General features: G+C 51.2%; 7 protein-coding genes across 7 annotated transcripts; 4 read left to right on the top strand and 3 right to left on the bottom strand.

Moving 5' to 3' along the window:
• Nucleotides 1-1,836: 1,836 nt before the first annotated feature.
• P153DRAFT_145433 (uncharacterized protein) lies at nt 1,837-2,555 on the bottom strand. Its single transcript, XM_033662138.1, has one exon. The coding sequence runs from the start codon at nt 2,262-2,264 to the stop codon at nt 1,875-1,877; it is 390 nt and encodes a 129-aa protein (XP_033518141.1). The 5' UTR covers nt 2,265-2,555; the 3' UTR covers nt 1,837-1,874.
• On the top strand, nt 2,556-3,588 carry P153DRAFT_145434 (uncharacterized protein). The gene has a single exon (XM_033662139.1). The coding sequence runs from the start codon at nt 2,847-2,849 to the stop codon at nt 3,357-3,359; it is 513 nt and encodes a 170-aa protein (XP_033518140.1). The 5' UTR covers nt 2,556-2,846; the 3' UTR covers nt 3,360-3,588.
• Nucleotides 3,589-5,253: 1,665 nt separating this feature from the next.
• Nucleotides 5,254-9,233, top strand: P153DRAFT_391162 (uncharacterized protein; the record flags this gene model as incomplete). The annotated part of the gene is made up of 4 exons (XM_033671014.1): nt 5,254-5,427; nt 7,376-7,646; nt 8,550-8,779; nt 8,979-9,233. 4 exons carry the CDS (start codon nt 5,254-5,256, stop codon nt 9,231-9,233), a joined length of 930 nt encoding a protein of 309 aa, XP_033518139.1.
• An 861-nt stretch (nt 9,234-10,094) lies between these two features.
• P153DRAFT_435701 (uncharacterized protein) lies at nt 10,095-11,217 on the top strand (the record flags this gene model as incomplete). The annotated part of the gene is made up of 2 exons (XM_033673166.1): nt 10,095-10,524; nt 10,757-11,217. 2 exons carry the CDS (start codon nt 10,095-10,097, stop codon nt 11,086-11,088), a joined length of 762 nt encoding a protein of 253 aa, XP_033518138.1. The 3' UTR covers nt 11,089-11,217.
• Nucleotides 11,218-15,118: 3,901 nt separating this feature from the next.
• On the top strand, nt 15,119-16,288 carry P153DRAFT_145362 (uncharacterized protein). The gene has a single exon (XM_033662137.1). It carries the CDS (start codon nt 15,370-15,372, stop codon nt 16,063-16,065), a length of 696 nt encoding a protein of 231 aa, XP_033518137.1. The 5' UTR covers nt 15,119-15,369; the 3' UTR covers nt 16,066-16,288.
• A 1-nt stretch (nt 16,289) lies between these two features.
• Nucleotides 16,290-16,874, bottom strand: P153DRAFT_145361 (uncharacterized protein). The gene is made up of 2 exons (XM_033662136.1): nt 16,789-16,874; nt 16,290-16,724 (listed from the first exon to the last, which is right to left on the bottom strand). Coding segments are annotated over exons 1-2 (402 nt in total). The 5' UTR covers nt 16,791-16,874; the 3' UTR covers nt 16,290-16,324.
• Nucleotides 16,875-17,502: 628 nt separating this feature from the next.
• On the bottom strand, nt 17,503-17,727 carry P153DRAFT_252033 (uncharacterized protein; the record flags this gene model as incomplete). Its single annotated transcript, XM_033662720.1, has 1 exon — nt 17,503-17,727. A coding segment is annotated over one exon (225 nt), but the record flags the coding sequence as incomplete, so codon positions are not given.
• Nucleotides 17,728-20,880: the final 3,153 nt, after the last annotated feature.

Below are 20,880 nucleotides of genomic sequence, written 5' to 3'. Positions count from 1 at the left end.
ATTCACACGGCATTGATTAGGGCAATCAACTGGACTTTCTGGGACGGGTCTTTGGGTATAAGGATCGTATCAGGAAGACGGGGAAGGTTGGGGAGGCCGGAGGAAGCCGCAGAGATGCAGCGGGGAAGCAGCGCGAGGCTGCACACCCCCTTGCACAATTTCAGGCTCTCACGCTGTACACTCGCTTGCACTCCTGTAGCCCAGAGATACATTGAAAATGACCAAGAGGTGAGTGACTTTCTGCCTGCACGAGTTGTGATGCTGCATTGAGGGGAGCTAAGAACCAACCAATCATGTCGGTTGTCAGGTGCCAGACAGAATGCGACTCATGCGCTGGTGCGGAATGTGACGTGACTGGTGGCATGACTCGTGCGCTAGTGGAAATAGTCACGACCCATGCTTGTGTGCACGAAACCCAACTCAGCCGCACTACTCCGTCCAGACCCTCGCCATGCGCGGGCTTGTACAGAGGCAACAAGAAAGCCCGCTGCGCAGCTTTTCTCCACCTCCTCGCGACTTCGCAACCTTGATATCGCCGGGGTGATGGCCCATAGCATAGCCAACCTAGTTGTGCATGATCCCCCACATCTCTACCAGATGCCACGAATAGCCCATCGACGCCATCTGCAGCGTCTTAGCACGATAGTACGCCGTCTACGCCTGTCTCGCGCTAATGCATTCGCAGCATAATGGTGTCCGTATCTAATGTAACGCTCGAGTGGCAGGTTCCCACGACGGCTGGGCTATCGTCATGATGGGGATAGGACATGCGACCCCATCATTTTCTGCCCCATTATCTTATCTTCGTGCATAGTGGCGCGGCGTTTGTCGACAATGGCTCGGGCGTGTGGGGAGGGCGATGCTCATGTGCGGGCGAGCTGCAGCATTGCTGCAAACTGCGTGAGGGCTGATGTTGTATCTGTAGAGCTGCTTCGTGTCTGCGAGGGTGCTGCGTGTTCGGCTTGGAGACAGGCTGCGTGGGGTCATGGTGCTCGGTGGGGCCGAGGCGACGAGATTCTCGCGCAGGGGAGGGAGAAGCAAGGGGTTGCAGTCGAGAGAGGGCGCTCGCTGGGTTTGGTGTGGGGAGGTCAGGGCTTGCTTTTTCCTATCGAGAGAGAAAGGAGCGTGTGGTACTGCGTCGGCATGTTCGCTGTTGCTGGTGCAGACCTATCGATTTGTCCGTGGGAGTGGAGAATCATAGCCGCTGGATGAGACAGGGGAGCGCACACTTTCCGAGCATTCCAATGGATGGTGATGCAATCTAACGCCATGTTATGGGAGGGCCGAGGTACTCCGTTGGCTTTCTCTGGTCGGGCTACGCGCATCGAGCGCGATGTCCTGTGCGGTATTGATACATCGTTGATTATGATCAGTCCAGCCTTTCGTCTGGTTATGAGATGCGGTTGAGCTGCGTATTGGACGTGGAAAAGCCCTTGCAAGTCCATCTTACGTCATATGTTATTGCAGCTTGGTAGCCGGTATGTCATCCACTGGGATTAATTGGCGAGCTAGTCAAGGTCAAAATTTAGAGCAGCACTACGTGAGCAGATTTCATACGCGTAACGGCCTTCTCAATACAAAGGGTGCGGCCGAGAGCAATTTGGCTATACGGTTTATACGGTGCTCAATATTCAGCCAATCAGGTAAGCTGAATTGTTGTTGTTCGACTGGACAGCCAATTAAAAACTCTGGTTATATAATACCGTATCTATCGTATAGCCAAATTGCTCTCGGCCGCACCCTTTGTAGTGGTTCGAAGATTGTCCTGAGGCAGTTGCGCCTTAGCATCTGTGTATAATACCATACACGAGTGCGTCCTTCTAAGAAGCGTTCCAGAAATTGTTAACATGTCTTCTACCCTTCAAAAGTCGATTTCATATAGGTACCACTGTGAATTTGGTAGCTGGTATTGGGTCTGTCGGAAGGCGAATCGATTTGTATCTAGAGGTGGGGGGCAGGGCAACATTGTGGCATTGACGATGGTGCATGGTGGTGGAGAGGTGAAGCAGCGAGTGATTGCAGGTGTCACATGCGTCGGAGGACAAGCCATAGAAGCATGGTAATATGTCGAGTGCATGTTTAAGGATGGTATTGAGTAAAGGTTGACAGTTGTTGTCGATAATGAAGAAACGGAGCGAGAATAAGGCGAGCTGCGAGTGACGACGGGGACAAGGTGTGTTGAGAGTTGAACGGAAAGGCTGCAAGTAGCAAGCAATCGCAGGTATGAGATGCAGCCGAAGCAAGTCAGCCTCTAATATGATCATGAAGGTAAAGGAGCATCTCAAGCGCGGCAGAAGGAAGATGGAAAGCAGCTTAAGATGACTTCAGTGGTGGTACCACGACGGTGGAGAAGCAGTGCGGACAGCGAGTACTTTCGGTCGCGGTATGATTGTACCAATATGCACGAGGACCTACAGATGTGTGCGCCAGCTCAATGACCAAGTGCGGTTTGCTGGCCGGGAATGATGTCGGGTCTGTAGTCGATGGGCAGCTCGCGGAGGTAAGATCAGTTTGGCGGATTTCTGTGTCGCTATGAATCCGACAATAATCGAACAGCAAGGACGTTTCGACATTACAGCCGGGTGCGATTGGGTATAGTGTCTAGCTTTGAGAGCTATAGAAGACAGCCAGAAGCGCCGTGACACGCCAGTGCGCATAGGTTTTGGTGTCGTCCTGGTCTACGATGGTCTGTTCAGCGAATGGGAGATCGATGTAGAACCCGAGTATAGGCGCCGTTGGAAACCGTGATGAGGCTTCGCTTGCACTCTTTTTATATCGTGCCCGGAATTTAAAGTCGTCGTTCTGCTTGGGAGTCACTCCCATGGGGGGTGTGTTTGGTGTGGTGGATGGTTCTGCCGGCATGTACTTGTGAAGGCGTCTGGCGATTGCGTTTATACAGACTACAAAAATTGACCAATTCGCTGGAACATTACCCGACGGCTTGCCACGCTCACGTTTGTCATGCCGTACCAAGTCCACCCGCGCAGAATTGCGATGAGTATGGCCCACATTATATAGATGGCCAGCCTCGACCACACAAGCAACATGTGCAGAACTTTGCTATGACCGCAGCTTCCTTTGTGGCTTGCGGGGTTCGCTCTCAAGAACGGGTTCTCGTCGAAGAAGAGGCGGCGGGCCTGAGGCTGACGACGCTTCGTGGGATGCGGTGTGAGAGCTGCAAGAAAGAGGCCAACAAGGCGAATTCGAGGGAGTTGCGTGAGTGCGGAGTAGCGGCTGGGTATATTCGGCCGGCTGGACTGAGGTGCTGCAAGTGGCTGAACGCATCTAAAATAAGTCCTAATTATGTCTGCTCCTGCCATGTCTTCACTCTCTCCTTGTTTGTATCTAGAAGACGTTGAAAGATCTCCTTCGCCATCACGTCGCCAGACGTCGCAATGTCCGTGTGTCAGGCAGAGCACATGCCAAATGTCTCTCAGTCATCAACTTTCTAAGCCACGACATCAGAGCGCGTCACGGTGCGTTGTGTGTATGCCTCTGCGCGGCTAGGGCACGCTGGCATTGCCATTCTTCGACGAGAGGATTGTGGGCATGGTAGCGGGCTGATATACAATGGATGAACTTGGTGGAAGTGGGTGCGGATTTGCAGCCGATGACAGGTATTGCGACACAGTGAGATCTGCTCGAGGCACTCGGGCTGTGGCGGTGGTGGTGGTGCACACGCATGAACGCAACGCACGTGCATGAACGCAACGCACGTGCATGAACGCAACGCACGTGCATGAACGCAACGCACGTGCATGAACGCGTTAATGGCGCGAGTAATGCTATGTCTTCACAACAATACTGCAGATGCGATCATTCTTGTGCATGCGACGGAGGCAGGCGTGTATGCGATGGTAGCAGGGGTTCTTGGTGAGGGCGACGCGTGGGAGACTTCTGATTACAGTGATCGAGAAGTGGATGAGGAGCTGGCTCATCTAATACGTCATAGTGGGGAACACGCACTAGTTGCATGTTCACGCTAAACTCGGCTGTGGCAACTACGCATGAATCTCTCCCCGCTCCAAACTTCAATGTGCAAAACGGACAAATTGTATTAAACAGTGTCTCTTCCTGGCCTATGTGCACAAGGTAAGGACAGTTGTCAATCTCAGTCTCTTTGTTGGTTTTCCACTTGATGCTTGTAATCAACTATGTCTGTAATTGGGCCGTCTTAGAGGTGTTGCTTTCGAGTACACTCATCTCGGGAGCACATTGACCATAACCAAGCAGCCAAATTCGCAAACTTTGGTCTGTCAGTGGTCGCTTATCTGAATCGCATAGTCGAGAGAGCATAGTTAAGAACACCCGTTGGCGTCAATGTTACAGGTCTTGGCATGTATAAATGGCATGAGCCACGGAGCCACCGAGCTAATTGTCCTATCTTACAAATCTTACCCATAAGTACCTTACATATCATGATTTGTCACAGGACAGATTCCTTGAACAGCACAGTAGCCACCTTTGAAGCAGCCACTCATTCAGCGTAGGAACTTCCCCGGTTCCTGACCGACCCGTGTGTTTCCAACGACATCTAGCCATAGAAAGCTGAACATCCATCGCCGTTTTGAACCACCCGCTATATGGCGTTCTAAAGTTTCAAGAATCAACCTTCCAAATTGCCACGGCATGTATCGGTTTGATCTGGTACTTGGTTGGTCTGACAGTGGTCATGAAATGTCTCGGATTCGATTTGATTGCTAATGTAAGGCTACCTGTGTGGCCGTCTTTCATTGAAAGCAAAGGCGAGGGTGGACGGTACAAGAGTGACAAGGCACAGAATGCCAGCCTGGAGAAACAGTATACCAGCCTGGAGAAACAGTATACCACTAGGGCTGGATAATCATCCTCTCCTGGGTTTTCTCTAAAACCTCTCGAAATGGCGTTGGGCATCGTTGTGCACATCTTCATCAACTCAATGCGCAACATCCGAAAAGCACGAACGGGAATTTTACCGACCTGGGGTTGTTCACAAGGAGACCTGGAGACAGCACAGGGAAATAGCGACAAAAGTACGTTCCACCGAAGTTCCGCTCACCCTATCGTACGTTCACGCTCAATCAGTCAATCAGCAACTTAACCGAGGACGACAACACAGAACGGAATACTGCTTATGGGTGGATACTCCAATCTCGGGGAAACTACTTGAGTCAATCCCGAAATCTCCAGCCTCATAATAAACCTAGTTACCACTCGAAGCCACATCGAGCCGAGTCAAGCCCTATCAGTTTGGAGGACGCTCACCTTAGCATCATGAACCTCGGCTCGAGTTTTGACGATAATCTCCGGGAGTGGATATTGGCAATAGTCGCAATACCGCCCACCCTTGAACCCTGGCCGAACGGAGAGTGTGTGTGCCTCACTTTTACGACCGCACACTCGCTCAGCCGGGATCCTTCGATGAAGGTTGGCAAGTGGAAACCCAAAGTGAGTATCTCATTGCCGTTGTAGAGATATAGGGAAAGAGCGGTCGATTGGATTGACGCACCGCCGAGAAAAGCAATCCCATGACAAGGGGATCCGCAATACTGACATGACGAGTATGTACATTGCATAATCTAGAAGACAGATCCTTGGTGAAATTAGTTGTTTTGATTGCTAATGTCTTCAGACAAGCGATGGAATATGCATATTCAAATGCAGCAATCCATGGGCACTGTCTCATCACCATATCGAGAAGACAGTAAAGGACCCATAGCGTTGGGAAGTCATCTTGAAAGCTTCCAGACTCATGAATACAAAGGTTAATAATTTGAACGATAGTGAATCAAACAGATAGTCGCGCGACTTAAAAGTCGGGGTTCAAGATCCTAGATCTCGCTGCGCCTTGACAGCTGCGAGAAACGGACGCAAGATTAACGATAGAGCAATGAATAATAATACACCTACAATTGCACACCAAATAGTGTAGACCGCGACGCTGCAGATTGATGCAGGCAAGTCTAGTACTGAAGTATACGTACTGGTACTGCGAAGGTGGATAACAGACATCGAACCAGCAGATCACCTCGACCGACGCAACTGACACGACACTGAAAACACCCGAGTTCTATTGCTCGGGAATTTATTGAAGACCCGAGCAGTAGCGTTGCGTCCACCTGCTAGGACTGTTTTCATCTGTGCAGTGTATACTTTTGTTGCCCCTTTCCCCGACACACGTAAGAACCGTATCGTCACCAGTGTCGTCACGACCTTGAGTAGTAGAGAATAGCATAGACAGTAAATGACCATATATATGGGTGCATTTATCCGAGACTATCCAGGCTTAACGTCATGGAAGAAGTGTGCGTACCGAACAATCTTACATTTTCCGTTCCGTTCGGCCTTGCCATCCGCATCTTTGATAAAAAGAGACTGTACAAAGCATTTAATACATTGTGGATATCTCTCTTTTCCAATCTATTCGATCGTATCACTCGAATGTATCGAGGGGACAAATAGACGAAGTATCTCGCCCCGCTACCTGGTTCGGCCGTTGAGACAGTTGGCAAATATAACATGCCCACTCCAAAGTTAGCTATACCGACGGTTGTCCGCCATGGGGCTCTTGGATTAGCGAAACACAACGGGAATCTTCTCCAAGAGCCGCAAGTCTCAGAGTCAACTCACATATCTTGATGTTGCGCCTTGCAGTTTGCAGCTGCATCACGAGAGATGACAGCAAGACCATTGTATAGCACAGCTCTTCCCGTCTATCGATGCAATCGAACTCAAGACACGCAATGAAGATTGTGAAAAAACAGAGCAAGACTTCGGCCAGTTGAGCAGCCTGAAACAGGAACATCCTCCGATATTCTTGAGACTACGAAAGAGAATCGACACACAGTGACGGTCGTCTACCATCGTTGCCTGGAGAAGATCAAAGTCGCCCCAATACGCTATTACAGTCCATCATCCCACGTGCAGAGGCAACCAGACGCCATTGTGAGCGAATCGATACGTGATGGTTTCACGTCAAGCTGCATTGACGGTGTACTGGTCGCCAGTACGGCGCACAACGGACATTTGGAACACGTGGGACAGCGGTTTGGCGCTTTGAACGAACGAATATTCAGCCTGACTCACAAAGAGGTGTACTTGAGAGTTCTGTCATTGATACTGTTGGGACAACCTGTGGATGCCGAACGCATCCACATACCTGCTTTGGACAATCACATGATCGAAGACTTCATGTCTTTCCAGAGATCGTGTGTGCTAATGCCTGTCAAGAATTCATCGACTGAGGTTTAATTTTGCTACACCGTCCAAGCCATCCCCTCTTATCAAAGACTCTCTTGAACTCAACGGCAATTTGCTCCGCTACAACTTGCTTTCCGACAGCCCTTTTTCAACCAGCTCTTTCTTTGACGGCCCGCTCCGTGATTAGCAACGTCAGATTTTCCAGCGCCTCAAGATCCTCCAACTTCTCCGGACATCCCTTGAGCTCGAGCTGGGCGTCACGCATTGCCTCCTCCGCCTTGCGCTGGCGCCTCAACGCACGTTCGGTCTTGGGCCTGATCGACCTCATCTCGATCTGCGATGTCTTGGACGCGGGACTCACAACATGCAGACACATGTTCTCCTGGTAGATGTTTTTGATGCAGGCAATCGTGTCGCTGCGGACAACGGGGATCTCGTGAACGGTGGAGCTATTCCCGAGGCTATCTGTAGATGACCGTTGCCCGTTGGCGCTAAATTTCGCCGCTAGTACAGCTCCACTCGAGCGGAGTTGAGCCCCACATGGGTCTCTCTGTCTTAGTCACGATTTCTCGTCGACGCGATGCATCTGTTCCCATCAATGAGTAACACACATATTAATATTACCACGATGAATCGCATGCGCAACATCCATGGCTACGCGAGCCGAACATAGACAACGCGACGCATCGAGCTCTGGCCGGAAGGCTTCGCGCCGCCGTCTGTTTGTACATCAACCCCAACCACCCAAGCTGCGTCCCTAATCGATGAGACAGACGTAGGCCCATCCGTTCCCAGGCCGTTCACTAAGAAGTCGTAGACAGGTCGCGTGATGGCGAGCAAGCTTTCACGCAAGCGATCCCTACAAATACCTCTTTTATCCGTCGTGACGTGAACACCAACTCAAGTCATGTGCTGCCGATGGACGACTTCGCGACAGGAGATACATACCGTTGCCATTGTAACAAACCCTCCGCAACCTCGTGCAGAGAACACCAAGTTTCCAACCTTGACGTGGCTGCAGCTATCACACCCTGTGTCAGCCTGAACTTCGACCTGTACGAGATCATGCGCATCCACTTCACGTCAAAGACAGGTGAAAGCCTCACTTGTGGGACGACTCGTTGCGGGTGCCCGTCAGTAGATGGACTCGGGACGAATATGGGCCACGTGTATGCAGGTTAGAAGTGAAGAGTAGTTACAATCAAGATGACATGTTCGAGACAAAGGTCTTGCTTCCGTTGGTGCTACGACGCACATATCTACCGTGTGGCTATGCTGTAGCAGGAGTTATCCCCTTAGCCCGCATCTCACGCGCGCACAAGTGAGTGGCGCGAACCTCCGAGCTTACTTGTAAACGCTGACGCCATCAGGGCTCTTCCTCAACCATCTGCGCCATCGGTCATCATCTCGATCTCGCTCGTCGCTGCCTCTGACACTGACACCACCTGCGCCAGTCGTTCCAACAAATTCGATCCCAGAGGATAGCAAGGTAGCGCACGGCGCGGCTCGACCAGACGTTGCAGGAGGGGCAAAGCATACAACACGCGGATATGCTTTGGATGGTCATGTTGAGCACATGCGTGTTTCGCCGCTCTGCCAAGTAGGTCATCATTTCAACTCTGATCCAAGGCTTGGCTCAAGTGTTTCACGCGCCCAGAAACGAGTCATCGGAGCCGTCTTTGAACGTCCTCGCCAATAATGACATGAGCAGCATTTCCCATCGGCCGCTCGTATCATATATCACCAGCTCATCGCTCATTGCGAACACCGGCACCAACACCACCTGTACCTGTTCATAGCAGATGCGGCCTCGCAAGCGCTTTACACACTCGCGCACAACTCGCTACAAGTACCCGCCCCAGTGCGTCAAACTCGAGTTCAATGCGGTAAACTCGAATTGCATCGACTCGTCGATATTCCGGCACCGGCAGATCGTTGCCCAAGCACACTACTCATCATACTGCACAAGCCAAACAGGCGCCAGTTTGTCCCAATACCCGTACACGTCTGGTCTGTTCATGAAGTTTTCATCCACGGTGGGCGACACGAACTAGGCATGCTGCTTAGGCCCACCACGCTGGTCCAGAGACGTCTGCTTCAGACTTCCGCCTTGGTCACGTCGAGTCTTTGAATCGAAGGTTCCTTGATGCCCAGGCCAGAACTTCGGGACAAAAGAGTTTGTGTGTATAGAAGGACGAGCTCATGAGGATGGAGCCTCCAAGTCTTGAGAGTGTTTACAATCCGCTACACGTAAGCGTGTCGCCGAAGCTCTTCTGGTACTCGAAGAGTATGCTAATGTAAATGATCGAGACTAGTGGCGCACTTAGCTGGTCGGCTGGTTGTGGATACCGAAGAGCTCAGCATGTTCACCGATCCACTATTCCGATGGTAGTGCCAAAGCTCTGAGATGGAACATGGAGCAGTGTGGGAATGTACAGATTCTGCAGATGCGGAGGAACAATGCCGATGATAGACTACATGGGTTGTATAGTCACCTTACGTGGAGCGTCCAAGTCCCTGGCATGTACATTCATCCTTCAGCTAATACGCGAACGCTAAAAATTCGAGACAGAATGGCGGGCAATGTATAGTACCGTGTGCATGCGCATGTAGTATAGATAAGGTCCGTCGTGAAGTTGGACCTGTCAAATAGCCGCATGACGTCAAGTTCAAGTTCTCGGTGTATCTGTAAACCTGCTATTACCAATGCTAATGCCAACGTCGAAGGTCTGGGATGGAATGTGAGGCAGTCTGGGACCTGCAGATTCTGCTGAGGTAGATAAATAACTCCATCTCCAATTCATTGATCCGAAGAATGTTACCCGTCTGAGAGTGTCAAATATCATCTATACACTATAAGCAACTCCACTACGCTTTAGCAGCATTTCAACACTCGATACCTCCGCACGCAGTTCATGCGTTTTGGCTACCGAGTCAGTCTTTACACTTCTCTGGGTAACACCATTTCGCCCTTCAGTACCCCCGGGCTGAACTTCAACACCGACGAGGCAGCGTCACGTCTTTGCTGCTCACTCGAATCGCACTGGAGCCTCGATTACCTTTTATCTGGTTACATCACCGTGTCAGTGTTTCAGCCGTGCCTCCACTACGGTCGTGTTGATGTCAACTCCTGCCCTGGACTTGTGCTCACCTCACCAGCACTGCGCCAACCTCCAGCTTTTGTTGCTAAGGCTGCCGCGCGCGGCATGCGTGGAGACTTGTACGATGCCACCAGCCAGCTGCTGAAGCTCGCCAACACGCCAAAGGCAGGACGCAAGACGAGCATCGATGAATCGAAGGACGTTGTCGAGGAAAGCCCCACGACGCCGCAGAGTAAGGAGTTCCGTGAGTTTGCTAGCTTGGATCCGGCTTGCGTGCTGCAGCCGGACATTGCCGCAATCGACGAGCTACACGAGAGCAGCTGCTCTAACTTCGAGGTCGACAGCGACGACAAGTGAGACGACATAGACTCACACTCCTCAAACGAAGATCCGGCTGACAAGAACCTCTAGCAACGTGGTGCACCCTTCGACGAGCCTTCTCGAGAGGAGTTTCGTGACGTGAAAGTTGCACGCAGCGACAAAGGCGCCCTCCGACAACGACGTCGCTTACGATCGCCAGCTCACCAAACGAGCATGGCTCCAGTGGCCCACTGTCCTTCTATACGGTTACATGGACCTTCCGCGAGACCAACTTCTTTCCACCCCCGCAGTCGTCCTGACCCTAGACTCGACTTCGACCGCACACCTTTCCCGCAATTCCGAAACCCCACCGGCCAAACTCCCAGCCCCTACGGGCAATACCTCCCAATCACCGCACAATCCACTAGCCTTCTCGAGCGGCTCGGCCAATGTAGCGCAGACCAAGGCATCCCCACAGCCATCAACCCCGGAATGGTGGACATATTGAAACCTGACCAAGATGGCTAGGTGAATTCCCGTAGATGACCGAGTAAATGTCAGTACGTCTGGGAATGAATCAAGACGACTCTCCATCCCACCCCTTCGTGAGTTCCTCGTTTGCCTAGTGAGAAACCCGACTCATTATTCGCGACGCCCTGCTCTCAGGAACCGACTGCTCAGACCAGCAATCCACTACGCATCTGTCCTCTCCTTGGCGAAACCATATCAGAGAACTCATCGCGCCTCGATCTCTGCCCTCGATCTCCCTGCTGTTCTTACAGCCACGAACATCTTCATTCCCAAACAATACCACACTCCGTAGAGTTCATCACCTAATGCTAGTCAAGGCTAAGGCGGATAATGTGTGAGTTGGTGAAGGTACGCCTAATGGGGTATGTTTGTCGGAAAACCGCTCATGAAGTTGCAACCACCACGCCTGAGTCACCTCTGCCCTTCGTCTGATCACTATCAACATCGCCGTCGCCACACCCTACGGGATTTCGCCGCGTAAGGTCAAGTTCGTTATAGTAAACCACTCCCCTTTTACCTCTGCCGCTACCGTTGCCGGTGAGATTGCGCTGCAGATCATCCAGTCTGCTTCTCTATCACGCTACATAACGTACAGCGCCTTGTCCGCTTCCTCGCCATGCCACGATTTCAGGCAGGGACTTGGAAGCCTTACCGACTGTGCAAATACATGTTTGTGAAAGGAACATGAGGACGCTGGGGAAAGATACACATCAGCTGGAGAGTAAAATCCCATATTGATAACATGGATTACCGCTCTGAATGCTCTTCGGGAGCTGCATCTGGGATCACTGGACGACTATTACATAGGAGCAGCTGTAGATGTGCGGCAATACACCATTAGACTCCTATCGTTGCCCGGGCTTTGTTATGTCATTACAGATTTACAAACACACGAACCATTAATCAACCATACTAGCCTTGATTAATCGCTATGTACTCGCGCAACTATCCGTTTTCCCTCAGAGACGACTGAGTACATACTCGGATTTGATGTCGCCAGCGCCAGTTTTGTAAGATACCCCTGTTGCGTATATAGACAACTCTCATGCTTACACTTCTTTCTTCCTGACGCCGCCTTCCCGTGCCTGCCTCCCCAACTATCAGGTCAATGTTCCAACAGCGAGTAAATGTCATATCTGTTTGTGCACTACGCTTGCCTGTCTGTGATAGAAAAACACTTTAGAACACCAACTGTTGGCTATACACGTGGGAAAAGCTGGGGCGAATACCTTGTGAAATGAAAGCTAGAAAATGATAGTAGTCGTGCAAGTCAAACTTGATCAGACAAGATTCACTGTAGGCAGAATCGCGTAACGAGGTGAGTACACAGACGGAGTGTCTGGCATACATATACGGATGGTTGATCACTGTGAAGGATGCTGGGAAATAGTATTATTGAGCGGCCATTGCTGGTACTTTTCATGAGCACGATGCGCCTAGCACATATCTGTTTTGATATCTAGGTACTCGATTCGTGCATAGTAGCGTTATGAATCATCGAAGCGTACCTTCGTCTTATAAAACAGAGTGAAACTCAAGTTGCAAAAATCGCTAAGAGCTACGACACTTCCTTGTTAGGATGGCGGTTGAAAAAACAAGAACTGATAATTTAGCACTGCTTTCTCTCCTGATACTGAAAATCTCTACTGGGACTTCACAATATCTACCAGAACCCCTGGCCCTCTCCTTCTTCCTTCTGTTAATCCGGTAGACCTTCTGCTCCCCTCAGCCATAACGGCTCGTTTGGGCTTGCATCTATGGAAGTGGGTCTGTAGAGGCGATTGCTTGGCATTTCTTGGAAACTCGTCGGAACGGGGAAAGCTTGGATAGGAGCATGGCAAGACGAGGGTGTTACAGCATCTGGGCCAGACTGAGCTCGATGCAACATGCCTGCAGAAGATTCTCTGCAGCAACGAGCGGCTTCCTGCCACTATGTTGTCTTATCGCATTCTGCAAGGTGGTTGTGTATGAAACTCGTAAAGAAGTGGAGACATGCATAATGCAGTGATGGATAAATTAGGAGTGTAACGGCTACCAGCGTCTCGTATAAGCATAAGCCCATGTCTGTCAGTGCCCGCGTCGGTCGTCTACTACAACAGGAAGGTAGCACCGTTGTCTTTATTTGACTATCTGTGCAGATGTTTGCCATCTAGGCCTTCCTGATCATTGCTTTCAACCGAGCCAACGAAAAGTCTTTGTATGGGTCAGGATCGTTGGAAGATATGCGCAAGACAGCAAAATCCTTGCTAATACATATCGCTTCAGCCAGAGAACACCAAAAGCGCGAAAGATTTCGCTATCGCCGCAAGGGACTGCAGCCTAACCGGGTTCCCGGGTTGATACAGGGGCACGCATCGTCGATGCACTGCATGTTTCGAACACGACTCAACCAACACTGTGTGGAAAAGTCGGTGAGTTCCCAGCTCTGTGGCTATCCCACCTACCCAATTCTGGGCGTGTCTGCATTCTGTGACACTTGAACACATGCAATTCGCCGACAAGACAAATCGTGATTATCAACATCAGAAGAACGTACCTGTTGTGATCAATTGTGACATACGCTATCACACATGAAGTTTGCTGCTGAGGGATATTCGCAATGGGCCTGATGCGAGACAGAAACACTGGGGTGAATCAAACCAAAGTGCATACCCGATCTCTCCAGCGCGGACCGAGGGTCTTGGCGCTCGGCTGCGCAACGCATTCCGGTCCCCCTTGCATGAAATCGCCACGCCACCCCCTGCATGCATACAACCCTTCGATAGCATGCATTCCAGACGGAATGTGGCCAGATCGATCAGCCTTCTCAAAAGAAGATGCAAACAATGTAACAAAGCATATCCACACCGCTTGTTTTTCCATGGACCACGCTCGACCGGTGATTCACAACCATTTCTTTGATGCACGATGATGTTTTGGGAACCCCTGGAGTTTGCTTCACCGGTGACGGGACTGATCGCATATGACTATGACGTCAGCCGGTCTGGTGTGGTCTGTGCAAAGTTCCACAAGACAACCTCGCCTACGACTACCTACAGTGCATTGATAGCCAACGCTTGCATTGACCCTCGGGTTTAGGCATCTGAATTCCGGATATTAGAAGCTGATAGGGAAATTCAGAGCAATCGGAACAATGCATCTACCCTAGTTAACATGATATCATCTTGAACCGAGACGAGCGGCGCAGACCCAGAGAAGCAATGCGAACGAGACAGCGCACAGTAAGCATGCTTGCACGTGTTGGACCGAAGTAAGAGACTAATTTTATCTAGTTCCCTCTGCTGCGGCATGCCTATCTAAGCGTGGTTCTCGAAGCCTAGCTATCGCTTCGCTCTACCCCGCATTCTCGGGAACAGTTCAGTACTCCATTAGAGTTTTCGAGGTCTAGCAACCACATCACGGACAGAATGTACATACATACGGATGCGAATTGCTAAGTAATTTGCCTGCGCCGTGAAAATATCACTTAATCAGATTGAACCTCAGAAACTTGTGGACCTGGTTCAGAAGCGCTGATGCCGGATAAAGACGTCTTACCTAATGCCCCGCAATTGTCCCCATCGGTATAGAATGCTTCCTGACTCACGAACATGTCTACACTTTCTCCACCCATACTTGTTCCATTCCGAAACTTGGATAGACATCGGTCTCGCTCACCAAAATACCGGACTTGAACAAGTTGCGGCAGTAACAAGCAGTGCTCGCCAACAGAAGACATCGAGAGCCATGCCTGTATACTGCGAGTCTCGTAGCGCATCTCTATGCAGGTCTTTCAAATCATGAGGCTACTGAAGAACATTCAGGTAGTAGGCTTTTCGTTCATGGGCGAGCCCATGGCCACATGCTGGCAGAGGGCGAAGTTCCATGGAGTGCCTTAACGCCGAAGTGTCTTTGTCTTTGACAGAGTGGAAAGATAGACATCGTCTTCTTGGGTCTTACATATTACTCAAGAAATCCCAACCAAAACCTAGTTTCACACTTGGATGTCTACAATACATGCTCTCCTACGGTAGGCCATTTGCCAATCACTTGAGTCCGAAACTCACTCGGTCAGCTTGAAACGTTAGCATTCATGGCGGCGAACAGGTCTACGACTCACTTTGAGTCTCACTAAAAGTTTCGCCTCACCTGTCTGAGATGCTCCGTGTACGTACATAAAGGCCATACACACATCCTATAGTACAAGGCATAAACTCACATTCAACTTCTCGCATCACCTATCCACGCCATCTTGAGATCATCAAAGCAACCAGAACAGATGAACAGCAGAGGTGCACAGGAGAAAATGGCTGCAAGAAAGCGGAAGAGACCTCGGCCGGTCGCCGAACCCGACCAAGATATGGACGATGGCCATGATCATGTATCCGGCACTTTGACAACTTCGCATGCGGTGCAGCCTGATACGGCCACTCAACCCGACCGACCTGCGCGCAGCACCTCACCTGTGCAGCATAATCCAAACGAATCAATCCTACCTCCCGATGTTGCCAACAATGACCACGATCCAATGTCCACCTCATCTGAGAAGTTCTACCTGTTGCGTACGTTCCCCTCTGGCGAAGTAGAGGTCTACCCCATCACGGAGAGTCGCGGCCGGCGCCTTATATCGACCAAGACACCCATCCCTGTTATGCTATCGACTCTCGTTCGTTCCGAGCCGGCATTGCCTCTCCATCCCACATCGCCGCTCATGGTACAATCTCCACCGCCGCTCGTGCCACAGCCCCCACCCTCGCCTGAGGTACAACCCCAATCGGCGACCAAGCCCTCGCAAGCTGAGAATCAACCCGGGGGCCCAAGCAAGTGGGTGATGGTTGGGCGACGGTTGGTACAGCTGAATCAGGCGAGGACAGATTCGCTCAACCGGATGCTTGGCATTCCGCTGCCCACGGTGCCAGAGAACGGAGATTTGGATGACGACGAACCTGTGAGGAAGCGGCAGAAGCGTCAGTAGGTGGAAGCATCGGATAACTTGGAAGAGAAGCCTACAGAGAGGATGAGATTGATTTCTTTATTTGTAATTGGCAGGAGAGTGGGATGATGTAGACTAGCATGGCCAGACCAACCTGACAACACCACTTCCATAGACGCGAAATCAATGAGATGAGTATACCCTGATGTCTCCGTTCACAGCATGATCACAGTCGACGATAGGGTGGTTTCGTTTATGCCTCTCTGCTCATACCCATCTACAGTTCATGCACCTTTCTAACCTAATCCTGCCAGACAAAAGCTCTCCTCTCCCTCTTTCTTCCTATCAGATTATTTCTCTCAACTACTTCCTGTACCGGGTCCCGGTCTTTCCCCGCGTATACAGTCTCATTCCCATGCCACCAACCTTCTATAGCGCCGCGCACCCCACTTCCCAGTTTTCCAAGAGAAGCCCACTCCAACACTAGGATGACGATACTGCACATACCGAAAATGAAGGACGAGGTTCGGAGGAGTGGCGAACAAACTGAGTATGTGGACATGGATGAATTCGAGGACGTAGGGGTCGACGTCGTTCTGTGCATCGGGGTTGTTGCAGTACATGTTGAAGAGCTCAGGTAGAACAACGTACAGAGTGCAATGCACTGGACAAAAAGAGAGGGCAGGAGTATTTTTGTCCGCCTCGAAAGGTAGAGAGGTTAGCCTTTGTACTATCAGTGGACACGCCCTGGGAGAATGCACATACATTGTGCGAGAGGGGGGATGGGTGGTTGACAAGAGGGCGCCACTGGAATGGGCCGTCGCTGATGGCTGGAAGCGAAGTATCCTGAGTAAACGAATGGTGTGTAGCGCCGAGGGGGAAATCGTTGTGTCGAATCTGTCAGTGGCTGCTAAAGCTAGACGAGAGGATCATGTGGAGAAGAATTAAAAGAGGCAAAAGACAGCTGGCATTCAGGGACGAATACGACTACGAATCTGATAATAGACGTTAGGTTGTCAGTGAGGTAGATAAGACGAGTAGAAAGGAGAAGGTTCCTATATGCAGATAGGTGAATCTTTCGCATGTCAGTGCGTGTGTGTATGTCTTGTCTAACGTAGGACAGCATATATTACATGAGTGAATTGATCTACATACGACTAGATAACATCTTTCTAGCACTCGTGGTGGGGCGTGCCAGCATGAATGATGTGACTTTTTAAGATCTTGAAAGAGAGGGAGTGATAATAAATCGGGCATACAGTCAAGCTCCTCGGTCCAGGCCACAAGATACCACTGGCATTGCTCAGTCTACAAGATATAATCATCGGCTGGTGACTCCCACGTAAACACATATTCCACCGGCTCCTCCAACCAACCCTTGGCGTAAGCATCCCTCAACTCTTCATCAGACATATCAAGCGAGTGGCGGTAGGTGTCAGAGCCAAGCTTCAGGGTGTAAATAAGATACGGCGAGCCATGATAGTAGTCGGTCAAGGGTGGGGGCAGCGAGTCGGTTGTGAGGGCACGCCACAGACGACCAAAGGCTTGGTACACACTGCACGGACAGTAGTCGGCGAGGTCACGGACTGGCGTTTGTCGCCAGGCAGGGGTGATGGCGTGGGTGGCAGCTGACGAGAGAGCACGAGAGATGTTGCAGACGCATCCTGGCTGGAAGAAGGGCAGCTGGTCGCCTGGGAGTGTCATATTGGGCGTCTGGTCCATATCCCAGGGCGGGCGATTGTAGAACTCTTGACGGGCATTGTCGTAGCGACGGCGAATAGCGGCAAACTGGGACTCTGGAGGTGTGACGAGCGTGTAGGGGTTGCGGTGCTTGTACAAGCTGTCAGGGCTCCAGAGACGGGCATTCCGGCGGAAGAGGGACCGAGTCACGGGGCGGGGCTGGATGTGGCGCGGCCAGAGCGGAGCATCCAGGCCGAACATCTGGTCGGGCGAGTCGGCGTAGAGCCATGTTGGCGGCCCCTTGTAGAGGCTCGTGAAGGCGGCGAGGGCTGGCGGGGGCGGTTGGCGGGCGTAGGCGGTTAGGTTGTAGATGCCAAACGCAGCGGCAAGCGTGCCGAGGACCGCAACAGCTGTAGTGCGAGGGTGGCGGCGAGCGCGTCGGTAGGCGGCCTTGGCGACTGCATGGATGCGGTCGAGGATGCTGTCGCTGTCGTGGCTCGGCCGATCCACGTGACCTTGGCGAGGCAGCGCGGGCAGCGGGGGCAGACGGTGGTTGGGATAGCGCGCAGCGGGCGGTGCCGACTGCGACCGCGAACGAGCTGGACGCGGGTCGAGCAGCGAGCTGAGATGGAAGAGCTCTGTGTTGGTGACGACGTGCCCGGGGCGAATCAGAGCGTTGACTTCCGGGGGGATTGGCGGAAACTCGGCACGAGGTGAGCGACCTCGCAAGTGACGGTTGCGACTGATTCGTCCTGAGCTGGTACGTCCCGAACCGGTACGTCCCGGGCTGGTAAGTGGACCATTTCTGACATTCTCAGCACGACATCTACTCTGGAGGTTCTGCGACTTACGATCTGGGAGCTTTGCGAGGCGCCATTTCAACGTTAACAGACTCTTGTTGTTTCTTGCAGATGAGTGACTGGAATGTTGTATTGGTAGCGATAGCAACACTGACAAGGCAACATTCTATATATGCATCCAACCATGTCCTTTGTGTTCCCCCAAAAAGTAGCTGCCTAACGGGTATTTGTTTGTTACGATACGTCTTCTTTGTTTACCCAACGCTGTGACCACAGTTAACGCCGTGTTCGGATGCCAAGTGTAGGTGTCTATATTCCTAGTTATTTCATACTTCTATTTTATGAGACTCTAGTCATAATAGCTTTTTTTTAACCTTTGCTTTTAGATCCTTCGTCTCTTACCTCAATACAATATGGACAACGCCTCTGTTCCCTACTCAAGCAGTACAGAGGACAGCAATAAGGACTATGTACATGTAGACGCAGTTAGGTATATTGTAATCCATTGAATCCATGTGCCAGCATAACATCTAATTGTTATTTAGCATTGCAACCAGCACTATTGTGCCCAGTCGCCGGACCAGTCTCCGTTGTCTCAGCACCATTCAGCAGATACTGGCTTTCTTTGGCCTCTTCATTTCTGTTCTGCTCGCTGCCGCGATATGCTGGGCTGCCTACGTGTACCACTTTGACCAGGCACACCCACCGCGACTTCTCCCTGACTATCAAGCCGACACGATAGCCTGGCGCAACAAACAACCCTTCAACCGCACCGCTCAGATCGAGGCCCTCGACTGTCTGTGTGCTCGTGATCAGGATACTACGCAAACATGGATCAAACCAGCTACAGATTTCGTTCACGATCATGCGAACCACCTTAGGGGCGACAACCAAATCATACCAGTCCTCCACGAGCTTGCTGCGGCTTATACCCTGATGATTGAGGAATACGGGCACATCAAACACAAACTCCTTCGCGAATTCAACGATGATGTGGCGGCACTTGAGTCCGCTGAAACACACCTCCTCCATGCACATGCTGACGCATATCGATACCACGGTTCGCAGACGTTTCCTGCCGTCAACGCAACATATGCTGCTCTACACTGGATGCGCACGGTAGGATTGCACCGCAATCTTACTCCCCTCCTTCCAGCCGCAATTGAGCGCCTCTCCCCACAAGTTGTAACTCTCAACGACACTCTCTCCCCTGTCCTCGACCTTTGCACCTATATTGCCAACATATTCGGTTTCAACATCCGCATATGGGAACCCACGCCCTACCCGCCTTCCACACTGTCCGGCACCCAAACCGCCATTCTGACCAACCTGCTGGCCACCCGCCTCGCCGCCCACGAGTCTCTTCTCTCCACTGACCCATTCTCATCCCTTCGCACATCGTTCACCTCCGTCATCACTCATATCAAACACGCCTCACACTATGCTGAACAGCATTGGAAACACCGTCCCTGGCGTAAGATCTATTGCATCACATATAATCGTCATCTTACATGTACGCCATGGAGTGTTGCTATGCAGTGGGGTGAGAGCAGTGCACTGTTTCAAGGAATGAACACCTTCTTCAAAGAGGCGTCTCAGGCAGAGCAAAAGCACAAGATGAACAATGAGGTGATGGTGTTACTCAACAGGCAGCTGTTGAAAAAGTCAAAGCGATTGGAACACATGCTGGGGATGTTGAGCCGAGGAGAGAAAGTGAGATTGGAGAGCGTAGCTAAGGTCTTGGGAGGACCGCTGAATGTCAAGTGTCGGCCCAAATCTGTTGACCCGATTGAAGGGGAGAGCATCAAAGGATAGTCAGAGTGTCTCTCTCAAGCCATCGTCCCGGACCACTGTTCACGGCCCCGTCCTCAGTATACATATTCAGATTTGAGTTGTAGGGTTTCGAATAGTACAGAATCTATTGGATGACAGAGTAAAGGGTATTGCGTCGTGTTCTAGTATACTGTACAGTAGCTTTCACGAGCAAATATACCAATGGATTTTCAATAACAACCTCTCATTGCGCGAGAATTCTAGAACAGAGATTGGCATTCAAGATATCAAAAGAAAGTTTCTAATCTTCATATTCATACGTCTGCCCTGAATTCTTTTCTCTGGTCCGGCACCTTCTACTATTTCGATGTTCTTCGTAATCTTCCGCCTAACCTCGATGTCACCAATGAACCCTTGAATCCCTCATGTTTGCATCTTGTGGTGGCCCAGGCGGTGGTGCCACGGCAACCAGCGCTTTTGTTCCCGCCCAGATCCAGTAGCCTGTCAAGAGGAGGACGAAAAGCCAAAACGCTTGACCTAGAGGCGTGTGCGGTTGGAGCGCGGGGTGGGAGATGGCTTGAATGCGTCGCCAGAAACGTTCCAT

This window comes from Dothidotthia symphoricarpi, assembly GCF_010015815.1.
Source record: "Dothidotthia symphoricarpi CBS 119687 unplaced genomic scaffold P153scaffold_26, whole genome shotgun sequence".
Taxonomy (NCBI): Eukaryota; Fungi; Ascomycota; class Dothideomycetes; order Pleosporales; family Dothidotthiaceae; genus Dothidotthia; species Dothidotthia symphoricarpi.
Note: the sequence above shows the minus strand (reverse complement) of the source record. Positions and strands in the feature narration are given on the sequence as shown.